This window comes from Xyrauchen texanus, chromosome 46, assembly GCF_025860055.1.
Source record: "Xyrauchen texanus isolate HMW12.3.18 chromosome 46, RBS_HiC_50CHRs, whole genome shotgun sequence".
Lineage (NCBI taxonomy): Eukaryota > Metazoa > Chordata > Actinopteri > Cypriniformes > Catostomidae > Xyrauchen > Xyrauchen texanus.
In genome coordinates, this window is record NC_068321.1 from 17,034,536 (window position 1) to 17,051,875 (window position 17,340).

The following is a 17,340-nucleotide window of genomic DNA, read 5'->3' on the forward strand; positions in this document are numbered from 1 at the left end:
TCATTGTATCCATCCATCCATAATGTTTTAGTTCTATCTATATAATAATGCATACAATAATTACATTAAAAATCTTTCAAATTGGCTAAAGCAAATATGCACAAGAATTCACATGCAGGCTTCATGTGCAAGTGTAATTTTCAGAAAAATGTCTGATCTATTCTGATAGGAAGAGACAAGAGCTTTGAAATGTCTATCCAAGTGAAGTCTCTGAGAACATTTCCCTCTTACTCAAACCAATCTGTCCAATGCAGAAGACCCAACCTCTAAACTCAATGTATTTGTACATATTGTGTCTTCACTCAGGACTGCAGATGTTCCATCAGTGAGTTTATTTTAGGATTTAATCTTTTTTTATTAGAGGTTATTTGTAATTGGAGAAACCAAAGTAAAAGACACAAGCACCAAAGCACAAACAGTCTGCAAAATTTAAGAGACCAGATCAGACCTTCATTTATTTTTGCCATAATGTTTAAAAGAATTCAATACGAATTTTGAAGCATTTCTCAAGGACCAGTTCCTCATGTGGACCCTGACGGGTTTGAATGGAAGTAAATTATGCCCAAACAGCCTTTCACTTAAATAAGGACAATGGGGCCCCATGTCTGCTGGTCATCCCTGCAGTATTTTTAAAGCTGCAAGCACCTGCTCCAGAAAGTGAAGTGAGCGGAACCTATCTGTGACAATACAATTTAAATCAAAGTAAAGCACTCAAGAATACAGCTACATTTGCTCGGGCAGAGAGAGAGAAGAAATGGAATGGAGACATAAAAATGTCTAACAAAATCACAATGGGTAGATGATTCATCCACGTTTAATGTAGATTTTAGTTGTAACTATGACATGCAGTTCAATAAATGACACTATTGCAATGGAATCATCAAACAATGTTAACACATCTCTTATGTCGGATTTATCATTTTTTTACATAAACGCTTTGGGGAAAAAAGTTGAGTAAAATCTTTTCATTTCAAATACCATTTTTGCCTAATAATGATCCAAGACATCATCTTAAAATACTTAAGAGAAATAAATTACAAGACCAAAAAACAAACAAAAAAAAATTGAGCCATATATTTGTGGCAATGTAATATCAGTAAAATTATTTTTAGTTGATGCCGATGCACTTTCACTGAGTGTACATTTAAAACATTAGACCTGACATCATGACAAATGCTGATTGTAACAAAGAAAGATATGCAGTGAATGCGTCATTCATTACAACTAACTCCAAATTATTTGGTCAGACAGACACTTGGAAATAGAGCTGAACCCTAATGCAGCTGTGGGGTTTGAGTTAGTAGTTGCTTATAGCAACAAATGAGAGCTGTTACTATGGTTTTTACTAAGACAATGTAGTGTTATGAATAATGTGCAGTGCAAAATAGGGTTGTGTCTGATACCTTCAATACTATATAGGCACTTGAGGTTAATATATCAAACAAATACAAAACCACTAATTCCATTTTCACAAACAAGAATTAAAGTTACAGTCTAGACTTCAATGGATCATTGGAGGAATGGAATGCTGTTGATAAAAACATTTATATTCTCAGTGATAAATTCTTTAGTGTTTTTACATCCAACTAGATGCCCAAAAAAAAAATACAATTTACTTAAGACAAATAATAGTTGTATATAATAATAGCATAGTGGCATTATATGATACTCCATTATTAGCACCATATTCCACCATTCAAATACGGTGGCACCCCTAGATATGTTTCACATTTCTGTTCATTCCACATGTCTGTACCTGGTGAAAAGGTTGTAAAGAACTCGAAGTGTTGATTTTAGGTCACAATTTACAATATCTAAAAAAAAGGAATAAAAGAGAGAAACAAAAGATGACCTTTTCAGGAACTTGTTGGCAAATGCGTTTATACAGTTACAATGGTCTCTACTTTAAGAATAACTAATTGAACACAAGCAGCTAAAATACAAAGAGTGCATGCGTGCATTCATTCATTCCATTCCCTCTCCCTTTCATCCCCTACTATTTCCCTCCCTTCCTTCCCTTACTCCCTCCCTCCCTCACCCTTCCTCCCTCCCTTTCTTTACTCTCTTCCTTCTTTACTTTTGATGTTATTTAGGACAAAATCTGGCCAAAAAGTAGGTGTTTTTGCATGATATTCGGTGGTTCAAAAAAATCTCACCTGGGCGAACTTTTAGGAAAACCTCTAAATGGCCGCTAAACTCCTTATTGCTTCCATTGGTCCACATCATCGGTAGGTGTGACCTGAGGCTCCACCTACTACTAAGTTTTTCAGTCAGTATTCAACATGAACACACCTGGATGCAAGACCATGTCATGCGATTCATTTGTTTGTTTAATCAGTCTACAAAAGAAATCAAATCTACTCAAATGCCCATTCACTCATGTGTCTTCTGCTGCAAAAGCCATTTATACATCTGCCCATATCGAGATATACCTCTCTTTTGATTTATTTATTTATTTTATTTATTCTTTGACTATTTTGCCTACTAACACTCTTTTATACACTCATCTTTGCAGTTGTACCAGTGTCATCATAAATTACAATAAAAAGAGTGTAATCCGTGCACATTAGCGACACAAATTTAGAATCTAAACAAGACAAATTAAACATTTTATTTTGTACATATAGCATACTCAAATTTAAATGCTCCTCTAAACCTCCCACAGAGGCATGGAGAGTGTCTGAATGTTCAGGAACAGTGCACAATTTCTCAACGATTTAGATCTTTTTACCCCTGAACGAATAACAGAGAAGAACTTCTCCGGAAGTATATTGGGGCCTTCGGTCTCTCTCTCTCTCTCTCTCCATTCTTTCATTCATTTATTCCATTCACTTTCTCCCTTCTTTACTCTATCCCTTTCTTTACCCTTCCCTTCCTTCTTCCTTCCTGGCTGTTGATGTGCAATTGTTATATTATTTCTAACTCTTTAAGATCTGCATTTTCAGGTTAAAAGAACAACATTTTGAGAACTAGGGGAAATAGCAGCAGCTATGTATAGTTCTGACAAGCTAAATTATTAGAAAATAGATTGTCAGTGCAATGGCATAAATAAGCTGATAGGATTTGTTGAGAACAAAGGCTTAATTACCCTCAGGCCTGGGTTTTGGCCTCTCAAGGCCACCATCCTGCATCAGTTCAAAGGAGAATGACACATTATGAACCTGCAGGTAAAAAAAACAAAAAACAAAACCCTATTGTGAAACCTTGAAGTAGTACAAAGTGGGGCATGTGTTTAAAAGAGGACATGATTTCCCCAAACTGGACAGTAGATAGACATAAAGCAGGTATCTCTGAAACCCACACACAAGCACACTAAACTACAAATCACACCAATTATCCATTTTCTGTACAGAGGCAGATTACAGATGCATCCTGGTGCTACATGCCCAATTGGCAGCAGTCTGGCGGCTGCTGGATGTGACCCAGGTGAGCAGCCTGTGCTCTGGGCCGACTGTCAATGCCACCCCCTCTCAATGACACTCAACATAGCACACCATGATGGCTTTCCACACTGAAGCATGGCTACCACAGATGTACTGCTAATTCATACCTTTTGGTCGAAATTCTCTGGGGTAAGATAGAAGTTGTAGAGGGGGACGAAATATCCTTCCAGAAGTCCCATCAGCAGGACCAGGTATACACCATCTGCAAACTATAAACACGCCACAGTAAGAACAAGAGAATCCTGTTTCAGACACCAACTATACAAATATTACTTGTTTCAATAATGGTTAAAGCACACTTATTTTTGACCTAATGCCAATATATTTTAAGAGGAGTAGACAGAGGAGAGGAAATTAAGGTAAAAAGAGAACTAGATAATGTTCAAGTCAGACGTCACCATTTTGAGTGCCAAAGTTCAATGAGAGCCATAGTTAAAAATAAATAAATAAATGGTTTGAGGTTGAATAAATTATTTTAATTTATGGGATATTTTCATTTTGGGCAAATTAACCCCTTAATACATTAATTAAAGACATTCCATTATATATATATATATATATATAAAAAAATACAATACTTTTATTGTGTGAATCTCTTATGTGTGAGGTGATACCTGTGTATCCAGTTCAGCAACCTCCAAGTTCAGTTTATTTAGGTGTTTGTTCACAAAGGTAATTAGAGTCTGCAGAAAACAATGGCATATGTGGTTAGGCTTGTCTATGGATTTAGATTTGGAGTCTTTGGCGATTATTCATGTTTTTTTGTCATACCTTTTTCACCACGTTGAGCTTGTCAGGGGCGTGGTCAAACAAAGTATCAAAAGCATCACGCTCTGTGTTAGAGAAAATGTCCATTATTAATACTAATTATATTGAAAATCTAAATGAGGTAAACAAAGAAAATTATAATAACATTTAACAACACTTACCATGCCTGCCAGATAACGCCCTATGGAGAAAGAGAAGAGATGAATCTAGTGTCAAAATATACAAAGCTAGATACTAAATTAGACTCCAAATGTATTATATCTTGAATCTAAATATAGTTAGAAATGTGTGCATATACTGTAAACTATATGTAAGTGAATGTTAAAAGCTGAAAACACATGACTCCAGCTAAGCTAGGGGACACCTTACCACCATTTGGACAGTTATCCTCTTAGGAAGTCAGAAAACAATTCAGAGATATAATATGATATTTCTGACCCATGTTAAAGGGAGAGTTCACCCAATAATGAAAATTCTCTCATCATTTACTCACCCTCATGTCATCCTAGATGTGTATGACTTTCTTCTGCAGAACACCAATGAAGATTTTTAGAAGAATATCTCAGCTCTGTGTGTCCATACAATGCAAGTGAATGGTGACCACACCTATGAAGCTCCAAATGCACATAAAGGCAGATTAAAAGTAATCCAAATCTGATCCAACTGGTTTTTGGGGACTTTTACACTGCTTCAAAATTTTGGTCACCATTCACTTATACAGACCTACAGAGCTGAGATATTATTTTTAAAATCTTCGTTTGTTTTCAGCAGAAGAAACTCATACACATCCGGGATGACATGAGGGTGAGTAAATGATGAGAGAATTGTTATTTTTGGGACCAATATCAGTTGTGCACTTCATTTATATAAACATGACCAATTCATTTTCTGGACATTTCCAGATCCTTTCCATTCATTTTCTAATATTGTATAAGGATTTTTTTTTTTTATAATTTTGATTGAAATGTATAAATATGTATACTATTATAAATATACTAACTAATATATATATTTTACATTTTTAATTTTTTATTATTATTTTTTTTTAAAGAATGATTTACACAGAAATCGGACATCAAGCGAGAATCTACACAAGAGCAATATCTAGTTGAGGAAATATTTTTGAGCAAAGAAAAACTAGAAAAAAATTATATTTTCTATATATTTCTAAATGCTATTACATTTCCATGACTTTTCTAGGCCTGGAAGACACCATTTATGCAATGTCCACATACTATAAATACATTTTTGTTTACCCCTCTCATTCACACTAGAATGCCGTTTTCCTCCACTAAAAACATAGCATTTTGAAAATGCTGATGTTAGGAAACCGCAAACAGAGTTTCTTAACGAAAACGTAATAGTGTGGATGTGACCTTAAATTCACCTGATATTTCCAGGTTTTCCATGAAGCCTGTATAATATGAATATTTATCTTTTATAAATCAACCGTCATAATATCAGTTATGGTCACTGAAAGCCAGGCACAAAAGAGGGAAGAGATTTGGGTGGGAAGAAGGGTTATCAAATCGATCAGGCAAGTCTGGGACAACCCAGGACAGGGCACCCTCCCCATGAGGCCCCCACCTTCCACACTCTCTAATCAATCCTGCCAGCCATCAGGCCTGGGCAGCAGCAGCAGCTACTGTGTGTGTGACAACAGCCTCAGGAAGTATTCCACAAAAACACACACGTGCAAAAACACACACTTATCTTCTCAGCTGCCAGGTGCCTGCTGGACTGCTCTACAGTCAGCTGTGCACATATGTGTGTGTGAGAGGGTCCACACAAAGGGTGACAAAATAGCACCATGGCAATTAGTGATCTAATGCATAATGATTAAAACATATTAAATGAATCATTACAATACGTGAAACGATTTTAAAACCCTGATATTGACCCATTTATAAACACATGTGGGTGAGATTTAAAAATTAGGGTGATGGCAGTGTTGACATACTCAGTGTTGCCAGTTATCTCCTCTAGAATCTGTCGAGACTGGAGAATGCCCTCTCGTTTCTAAACAGAGGAAAAAAGGTTCAAGTTTGATATCTTAAATTGTTGCGGTTTGAAAGACCCATCAAAATATCTGTTACGGTAAAACAATGGGTTCCTCTGATAATGCAATAAGGGTAAAATAGAAGTTTTTCTTTTTCTTTCAAAACAAAATATTTCTACAAAATCCATACTTTGCCATGAGCTGTAATAGCATACAAGTAACTTTTCCAAAAAAGATTTCCACAGTTTTGGGCAGATACATTTTATTTTATGCTATTATTTATGTATGATTTTTCCAAAACAAATTATGGATATTGCACTCAAAAAGAGAAATTCTAGCCACTGAAATCTTTTAGACCCAAGCATAACTGTACAAATGTATCTGCCCTAAGGAAAATCAGGTCTTTTTAAAGGGGTCATGTCATGAGGATTAAAATTTTTCTTGATATGGTCATTCTACTACAAAAACATACTGTAAATTTCAGAACTCAAACCTTAATCCCCAATGCAATAAAAGCATTTATTGAAATCAAGCTGCAAAAAGTCCTCTTTCTCTACTTTTGCGACTTCCCTATGTCATGTTCCCTATGTCACTCATGTCATTGTGAAAAAACAACACCTACTTCATATAATTTTACCCTTGGCCCAGTGGTGCTTCAGTTCGTAAACAGAGAGAGAGAGAGAGCGCGCAGGATAGACAGGCCTAATGTGGCCTCACTTTCCTGAACACCACAGGGGACCCACTGGACTATTTTGAATTATTTTTGTTCATAAACATGCACTAGACAGACATCTTTGATCGTTGTCATGTCTCCTGAGCTGCTTTTGGAAATAAAGGAGTAAACCCTGAAATGTAGTTTTATAATTTTGTGGAGCTTGTTCATTGTCTTCTGACTGAGTTTCAAATATGGCTGTATTCGAGGGCCTGCACGATGTTAGCCAATCTTAATAGTGCGCATTTAGGTTGAAGGTTTAAGGAGGCCCTTAAGCCTGTTTTGGTGTAAAAAAAGAAAAGAAGTCTACTAATATAATCAGTGGATGATAATAAAGTTATATATATTATATTTGTATATAAAAAGTATGTCATGACCCCTTGAAAATGTTGTTAATTGCAGGTCTATAAATCACAATTTCAAAATGCCTATGATTTTGGAAACCTTCAGTAAAATAAACATCCATACTTGATTAAATTGTCATTAGCTTGTCATTAGCTTCAGTAATTGATCCTAGCTTGTTGGCATTGACATATTCATCAGAATCTTCTTTTTTCACTTTAGTCTCATTCACTTTTTTAGTGCACTTTAGAATATTGTTGTTGTTGTTGTTGTTGTTGTTGTTGTCAGTCTTCACTTAGTTTTCACCATAATAAAAGCTCAATTTAAATTATGACAGAAATGTATCACTACTGTATAGTAAAATGTAATATTCAATGAAGAAATAACAAATGCTACAATAATAAAATTAATAATTATATTTAACATTTACAAATTACATTTCACATACATAACATTTTCATCAATCTTTTCATTGATACTGTGATGCTTTGTTGTGCAGCACTTTATTTAAAAATAAATCCAACGTTGCTTTGTACAGTATTATGTTGTACAAATTCTGTATAAATTCTATAGATTGCTCTTATTTTATTTTAGTGAAGTTTTATGAATTCATTTGATTAATAATTTAGCAGATGGGTTGACAAAAGAGCATTGTCAACGAGTCTATTCGGCAGCCCAACATTACCGGAAAGTCCTTTGATTCAATTTTAAGCATTATAACAAAAAATAAAAAACCTTTTTAGCAAAGTCACAGAACATTATGATCTAAAAGCACACATACCTGGACCACAACCACCTGTAAAGACACATGGTCTGGGAGACGAATGGGAGCTCTGAAGTGCTGTGAGAGTGCTACCAACAGGTGGAGGATTGCTACGATGCTTTTGGCATGTACGGCTAGCAAAGAAATCCAACAAGCATAAAAAAAACAAAATTAGTGCATGTAATTCTTAAGACTCCCTGAATTAATTTAAATGACGTGTCGTGAAGTGTTGGTATGAAAAAGGTTGAGAAGTGGATTCAGCCTTAGCAAGCATTGGTAAACTGTTACTTAAGAAAACAGGATTGATGTTTGCCTCCATTTAATATGAAATCAATGAAGAGAATAAATCTTTCTGAATCATAAAACACAACCTGCAATAAGTTCAGTGTCTTTTCCACATAGTGCAAGAATTGAAGTCCAATAAAGTTCACAGTTACATCACCTTAAGTGTTCTCAGATTCTTTGAAGTCTTAAGCTACAGTCACATTCATCAATAGTGTTTTAAACCTAACAGGGGTTCCTTTGTTGTAAAGCACAGGTACAACACTGCATGTCTAAATGGACACTTCAATGTCCAATACACAACCATGTTTAGCATCACAAAACACTTCAGCTCTAAATTCAGGAGCATTTCAATGATAACTTAAAGCTTAAAGAGGAAGCTCTAGGGACCTACAGTCGACATTCCACTTGATGCTCCTAGTGGAGACCTTCAGAGCATCATTGATCCTCTCCAGAACCGTCTGTAGCTTCTGTTTCTGGGCAATCTCAGACTGGGTGACCTCAGCAACATTGAGCTTCTCACCTTCCAGCTTTTCTATGGAATGACAATACACACAGCCACATCCGAATGGGCATCAGGATGGAGATTTCAGAAACACTCTTAACTATTAAAAGGGTTCCCATATTTTTGACCAATGGATTTTCATGACCTTTCCAGTCATTTGTTATTACTGGATAAAACATTTAAAAAAATCTTTCACATTAAGTTCTTATCATTCGTTAAAACTAATTTGTGAACTGGTTTGAGTGACTCAATGAAAAGAACCAACTCAATACAAAAATTCTCTCACAAACTGGACATCACTATTGCTTGAGAGCAATATCTAGACGATTAAATAGAAAAATGTATATTCACTATGGAAATTTCAATGCCTTTTAAGACTTTTCCAGACCAGGAATCCACAATTTAAAAATTCCCAAGTTTCCTATACTTGTATTCCCACAAGTATAGGAAACTTAGATTATTAGGGATGCACCGAAATGAAAATTCTGGGCCGAAACCGAAAATCCAGGATGCACTTGGCCGAAAACCGAAACCGAAATTTTTACCTATTTAAAAAAAAAAAAAATGTTGTGTATAACTGTATTAATTTTATACTTTTTCATTAATTTCATGAATTTAATTAATCTGAATTGAAAAACTACAAACCAATAAAATAAATCACACTTTTATTGAAAGTAGCACAACAAAATTGGACAAAAAATATATTAAAACTATATTAAATATTATTCTTCTTTCAGTTCTGTAAAAATCAAATTTTACAGATTTTATTAACAATTATCCAAATAATGTAAAGTTTTAGAAAACTATTATATGCACAACAACAGTCAAGTAATGAACTTAGCTAGCATCTTTCAAAAAGTTTAAATATGCAACAGTAATTTTTATTAAAACAACAGGCAGAACACAGAATGGCAGAGGGCCTCTATTCCACTGATCTATATACTGGTGAAACTCGAAAAATTAGAATATCGTGCAAAAGTTCATTAATTTCAGTAATTCAACTTAAAAGGTGAAACTAATATATTATATAGACTCATTACAAGCAAAGTAAGATATTTCAAGCCTTTATTTGATATAATTTTGATGATTATGGCTTACAGCTTATGAAAACCCCAAATTCAGAATCTCAGAAAATTAGAATATTGTGAAAAGGTTCAGTATTGTAGGCTCAAAGTGTCACACTCTAATCAGCTAAACACCTGCAAAGGGTTCCTGAGCCTTTAAATGGTCTCTCAGTCTGGTTCAGTTGAATTCACAATCATGGGGAAGGCTGCTGACCTGACAGTTGTGCAGAAAACCATCATTGACACCCTCCACAAGGAGGGAAAGCCTCAAAAGGTAATTGCAAAAGAAGTTGGATGTTCTCAAAGTGCTGTATCAAAGCACATTAATAGAAAGTTAAGTGGAAGGGAAAAGTGTGGAAGAAAAAGGTGCACAAGCAGCAGGGATGACCGTAGCCTGGAGAGGATTGTCAGGAAAAGGCCATTCAAATGTGTGGGGAGCTTCACAAGGAGTGGACTGAGGCTGGAGTTACTGCATCAAGAGCCACCACACACAGACGGGTCCTGGACATGGGCTTCAAATGTCAAACGTCTTACCTTGGCTAAAGAAAAAAGAACTGGTCTGTTGCTCAGTGGTCCAAAGTCCTCTTTTCTGATGAGAGCAAATTTTGCATCTCATTTGGAAACCAAGGTCCCAGAGTCTGGAGGAAGAATGGAGAGGCACACAATCCAAGATGCTTGAAGTCCAGTGTGAAGTTTCCACAGTCTGTGTTGGTTTGGGGAGCCATGTCATCGGCTGGTGTTGGTCCACTGTGCTTTATTAAGTCCAGAGTCAACGCAGCCGTCTACCGGGACATTTTAGAGCACTTCATGCTTCCTTCAGCAGACAAGCTTTATGGAGATGCTGACTTCATTTTCCAGCAGGACTTGGCACCTGCCCACACTGCCAAAAGTACCAAAACCTGGTTCAATGACCATGGTATTACTGTGCTTGATTGGCCAGCAAACTCGCCTGACCTGAACCCCATAGAGAATCTATGGGGCATTGCCAAGAGAAAGATGAGAGACATGAGACCAAACAATGCAGAAGAGCTGAAGGCCGCTATTGAAGCATCTTGGTCTTCCATAACACCTCAGCAGTGCCACAGGCTGATAGCATCCATGCCACGCCGCATTGAGGCAGTAATTAATGCAAAAGGGGCCCAAACCAAGTACTGAGTACATATGCATGATTATACTTTTCAGAGGGCCGACATTTCTGTATTTAAAATCCTTTTTTTATTGATTTCATGTAATATTCTAATTTTCTGAGATTCTGAATTTGGGGTTTTCAAAAGCTGTAAGCCATAATCATCAAAATTATATCAAATAAAGGCTTGAAATATCTTAATTTGCTTGTAATGAGTCTATATAATATATTAGTTTCACCTTTTAAGTTGAATTACTGAAATTAATGAACTTTTGCACGTATATTCTAATTTTTCGAAGTTTCACCTGTATATCTATAATATATAATTATATATATATATATATATATATATATATATATAGATCAGTGCTCTATTCTGTTTATGTAAACGTATGTACACTTTAAGTGAAAATGATTGTGCAAAACAGCAGTAATTGAACTAAATCCAACCTCACCTGTAAACGACAGAACCCTCAAGTGAAGAACAAGTGTAATGTCATTGCTATACACATCAAATTGGACCACTTTCTATTTAAGTACAAGTGACAGGTTTCTCTTCAAGAACAAAAGTTGCTAAACTTTCTGACAGTCTCTCCTGTCAGAAAGCTCATCAAGAACATGAGATGCTGCACTGAACAGTTTCTCACTCTCTGTGCTGGTGCTTGGGCAGATAAATACCTGTGCGCAATCCGCGCAAGCAAAGGAAATCGGTGTTTGTTTATGCGCCCGTAGTCAAGGGGATTGTCGCTTCTGGCGTAGTTCAGCTATACGTCTCAAGCTGTGGTGTAGCTGCGCTAGTTGTGACATTTTCCTGTAGAATCTCTTGCTGTATTCTGTATATATATATCTTGAAAGTTCTGCTGAATAAACACTGCAGATCGCAAATTTGATGTCCTTATCAGAAACTTTGAAGAATTTCCACACCGCTGACATGATCGGCCTTTGTTTGGTAGCGCCGTTGTGGAATTATCTAACAGCTGTGATAAGGGCTACATCGATCCAGATTGAAATCTGAGCACTGAGGGGCGGGGCGAGGAGGTATATATTTTCGGCCTTTTTTCTCTTTCGGCCGAAAACCGAAAGTGCCGAAAGTGCAATTTTCGGCCGAAAATTTTCGGCGGCCGAAATTTCGGTGCATCCCTATAGATTATGATGTATTATTGGAGTCTAGGATGTGCTTGCTTAGTTGTTTAGTCTAATTATCCTCTGCATAGCCAGTGAAAAGCAGCCCTGTAATGATTTCAATTTTGTAGTTGCCCAAGCAAAATAAAGAGTCATTCCTAACCGAAGAGTTTCTGGAGAACCTGTCCATCATAGAGATCTTCCGCCAGGTCCTTCACAATGATTCTTTCCCCAACCAGCACATCATTGATCCAGTCAATGAGCACCTAAATAAGGCATTTATTCAACAATGATTCCATTAGATCTGTATGGTTTGTGATTACATTTCCAAATCAACAAAATGCCCCTTAAATGCAAACCTTCATGAGTTCCTGTAGTTTCCGATCATTCTTTGAGTTGGGGTCCACCATGGTGCGGACTTCATTTTCCTCTGTGAGAGAAAGAGAAAATGAGACAGAAACAAATGAGACAAGAGGAGGATGTAAGAGCTTATTATTAACCTAAGGGAGCTTCTAGAAGCATCAATTGAATAATGGGGCTACAGGTTCAGTACCTAGCATGATGTCCTCAGGATGAAGCTCAAAAGGTGTGGGACTCAGGGGGAGATTAATGGCGTTCATCCCCTCCTCCTGCAGCTCTGACACTATAGAAGACACATTGGGAGAATGATAACAATTATTTCTGAATACAGTGACATACAAAAATCTTGTCTTTTCCCCAAGAAACAAATAGCCGTGTTTATATTTACTATTGCTTTTTATAGGTGGTTGACAACATATTCATTGAGGCTATTAAATTATAATTAGTGGTGTTATAACTAGAAATTTGAAGCTCCAAAAAGTACATAAAGGCAGAATAAACGTAATGCATATGACTCCATGTCTTCAGAAGCAATATGATAGGTGTGGGTAAGGAACAGATCAATATTTAAACTCCATTTTGACAGGTTATGTGCGTTCATGTGAGGACCTAGTTCTTCTTCTTTTGTTTTCAGTGAATTGCATTCTTCCTGCATAACGCCACCCACTGGGCAGGGAGGAGAAAGAAAGAAAAAACGAATAAAGGAAAGGAAAATAATAAATAAAACATATATGCACAACAGCCCAGTAGGTGGCGATATGTCGAAGAATGCGACTCACCAAAAAAACTAAAGAAAACCTCTTGTGAATGTGCATTTCTCACCCACACCTATCATATCACCTCTGAAGGCATGGATTTAACCAGTCGTCTGAATTACTTTTATGCTGCCATTTTGGAGCTTCAAGGTTCTGGCCACCATTCACTTGTATTATTTGGATCTTAGAGCTGAAATATTCTTCTAAAAATCTTTGTTCATTAGAAGAATGAAAGTCATACACATCTGGGATGGCATGAGGTTAAGTAAATGATGAGAGAATGTTCTTTTTTTGGGTGAACTATCCCTTTAATGGGAAATAAATGCCATCATTACCTACAAAGCCCTTCCTGGTTTTCAAAATACAATATACTTTCCACCAAGTGGACCTCATCAACTAACACACCCCCTCTCCATACACATCCTTTTTTATCTTCTCCTTGAAATAACCAGAGATGCCTGTTCTTCGCTCCTACCACAACCCAGCATGCATCTCTGTCTACAGCACTGATTATGGGGATGCAAACATCCTGTGCTGGATTCCAGAGGCCTCCCTTTGAGGATTAGATCCTATTAATCAACACCATCTCCACCAGCACCAGCACACACAGCTGCTCTCCTGCTGCTTCACACTGACATGAGGGTGGAGACAGGGAGGGGATACAATCTGGGACGTCATGCATCTTGTACTACAGTGACTGTTAAGGTAAACATGGGTGATTGGGTCGTTGTTTAACAGTTTGTTACCAACAATGCAATTCAGAATAATTTTTTTTAATTTATGTTTTACACAGATTTTTGTACAATAAAATACGATTCTTTCTTTCTGTCACAATAGTCCTAAAATGTGCCCGATGTGGTTTTCTGCTGTTGTAGCCCATCCCCCTCTAGGTTTGAAGAGTTGTGCATTCTGAGATGTTATTCTGCTCACTACAATTGTACAGAGTGTTTATCAGAGTTACCGTAGCTTTTCTGTCAGCTCAAACCAGTCAAGGCATTTCTGTCTGCAGAGCTGCTGCTCACTGGATGTTTTTTGTTTTTGGCACCATTCTGAGTAAACTCTAGAGACTGTCTATCTATCCTAAATCAACTGGTAGTTCAAAGACTGGACTGCTCCCTTTTAATTAGTGGTCACCTATATGGGTTTTTCAATGGCCAATGTCAATATCTAGAGAGCAGGATAGCAATGGCCCATAAAAATGCAGAAATGCATAATACAATTTATCAACAGCAAATCAGTTGTACACAATTTCTCAAGTGAAACGAACACTTATTTTATACCATATTTACTAATATCTGCTCAAACTTAAAATATATAAAAAAACTTGTAAATACAAAATGTCTATTAGTATTTTGGAACTGACACATATATCAATATCAATATCAATATCAATATATCGGTCTATCACTACTTTCAAATCATATATCCAATTGAGGAATGACAGCAATAAACGTCCTTTCTACTGGGTAAAATACATTAAATACTCCTCATCAAATCATACAACAATTACTCATCCTGGTCACATTCCCATCCTACATCTGGGTGCATAAGAGGCATTCAGAGCATCAGCATCATTAACTGCATGTTCTTCACATTCAGCACTGTGAGTGCTGATGGATGGATATGATTATTACAGAAGTGCACTCTGGAAATCGTGCAAACCAGGAAGAAACACTCCAACATAATGGAGATTGGGATACAGCTTAATTTACTTACTGTATAAGAGGAAACCAACATGTATAGCTACGCAAGATTAATGCATTAGGGTACTACTTTTGGGAAGTCGACATGCCCTGCATGTGACATGCTATACACTATTTTAAACAGCGTTTTTCTTATTCTTTTTATAATCAATGCAGGCATCTTTAATCTTTAATTCTACATGGAATATTTATACATTTGAAAATGTATTTGTCACTATACAAGAAAAATGTGATCTCAGACTGTGGCATGATTGTTGGTGCCAGACAGACTGGTTTGAGTATTTCTGTAACTGCTGATCTTCAGAATGGTGACAAAAAAAAAATTAATAAAACATCCAGTGAGCAGCAGTTCTGCAGATGGTAACATCTTGCTGATTAGAGAGGTCAACGGAGAATGTCCAAATGGGTTCGAGCTAACAGAAAGTCTACAGTAACTCAGAAAACCACTCTGTACAATTGTAGTGAGCAGAATTTCATCTCAAAATGAACAACAGGTCGAACCTTGAGGTGGATGGACTACAGCAGCAGAAGACCACGTCAGGCACTTTATTAGGACCATAGTGTTCCCAATTAAGTGCTCAGTGAGTGAATATTTGATAAGAATGTGACTTTGTAAGGGAAAACAACTCAAGCTCAGCATAAGAATGGAATTAGATTTACGTCATTATAACTTGTTGGAATACTATTGGTAGTCTATCTCCACAGCTGTTCTCATCTCAAGGCTGAGATGACTCTGTTCTCATTCCTGTACAATAACATCTCAAGCCTTGTCCAGACAGAATACCTTACATGGTTACAACACAGCCAAGACTGTGGTGTTGGCTTAAGACTCTGCTTAAGAACAATTTATAATGTGCCAGCTTGTGATATCATGTCTTTAAAAAAGTCTGATCATTGCTTCAACAAGTTATTTTAAGGTGTAGCAAAACAGTTTGAAAGATTTGCATAATCATGCCTGGAGGGTGTATATTTTGGAGTCCTGCTTGCCTAGTGGCAAAATGGAATACAGAAAACCGAATAATTGAGGGTAACCTTTTAACTGAGGCGTTATGAGTTTTAGGTGTTATGGCGTCATCAATACGGCTTTAAGCGCGGTCACTGTGTACACAATAAATACAAATATGACGTTACTTCAGCATAAAACAGTCCAATGGAATTTGGAACGTAAACATAAGGTTTTCCACAGCCTAAAACATATTCTGCGCTGTTTCCCTTTATGTTTTCATAGGCAAGAAAAAGTAATGCTGACAGAGTCAACAGAAGTAATGCTGCGCGCGCGTCTGAAAAGTTATGACGTCACGGATACTTCCCTGCAAAACTGTCATCACGCGATCAACTGTTCATTATTTAAAACGTGTATAATATCACGTATCGCAAACTAAGCATTTTTTTTTTGTTTATTTCCTACCTTCTTTCGCCTTTTTTCTCCTGACCAGTGTCCCACCAAGTTTCCCCAGAAATGAGTCATCTTTCTTTCTCGAGGACGGAGACTTTGGAGTTGGAGACTTTGGAGTTGGAGACTTGGGAGAAGACGGAGATTTCTGCGGGCTAGACGCCATCGGTTCACGGTGTCTTCAAACGAACAAACAGGCTCAATATAGTGTAAATATTGTGTGGTTTCACCCCCGCTGATGAAGTGAGTAAAATCCCAGGAGCAAGAACGGAAACGGAATTCCACCTATTTGCCCAGCCTTCCGAAATGAGCTTCCCTTTCCCTCTGATCCCACCCTCTTTTTATGAGGGATTCTGATAGAAAGTTATTATACTAAGATGACAATATCAAACAGTGTATATAAGTTTATTTCTTCCTTGAGCTATGAGGCACCGAATGTAAAATAAGAGTGATGTTACAAAAAATGCCCCATTTTAAACGATTTTGCAACAAATCTGCCCAATTTGCAAGATTTGCGTAAACATTTAAAGGGATAGTTTACGCAAAAAGGAAAAATCTCTCATAATTTATTCACTCTCATGCCATACAGTGTTGGGTGCGATGCATTACTAAATTATTTATTACTGTAATTAAATTACATTTTCATAAAAAAAAAAGTAAAGTAAGGGATTACTAAACTTAACGTCTAATGTTAATACTTTGTAATTTAACGCTTCCCCTTCAATTCTTTGGAAAGTTCATTAATCATTTATTTGATTTTATGTGATTTATTTGAAAGAATTAAAAAGAACAATTTCATGTCAATCCTTGTATTTTTCATCTGGTCGAGGTTGATAAGGGTTTTAGACATATTAGTAATGCAGTTACTTTTCAGACAGAGAAATAATACAGAAAGATACATCTGATTTCACTGTAAAAGATGTAATTAGTAGTTAGTAATTAATTACTTTTTTTTAGAGTAACTTATCCAACACTGATGCCATCCCAAATGTGTATGACTTAC

General features: G+C 36.5%; 1 protein-coding gene across 1 annotated transcript; it reads right to left on the minus strand.

Annotated features, from left to right (window-relative positions):
• Positions 1-796: 796 nt before the first annotated feature.
• On the minus strand, positions 797-16,630 carry parvaa (parvin, alpha a). Its single transcript, XM_052119632.1, has 13 exons — positions 16,353-16,630; positions 12,680-12,769; positions 12,486-12,556; positions 12,290-12,392; positions 8,704-8,844; positions 8,046-8,161; positions 6,172-6,230; positions 4,373-4,392; positions 4,215-4,276; positions 4,058-4,126; positions 3,551-3,652; positions 3,089-3,161; positions 797-1,814 (listed from the first exon to the last, which is right to left on the minus strand). The coding sequence occupies exons 1-13, from the start codon at positions 16,501-16,503 to the stop codon at positions 1,738-1,740; spliced, it is 1,134 nt and encodes a 377-aa protein (XP_051975592.1). The 5' UTR covers positions 16,504-16,630; the 3' UTR covers positions 797-1,737.
• Between the last annotated feature and the right edge of the window lie 710 nt (positions 16,631-17,340).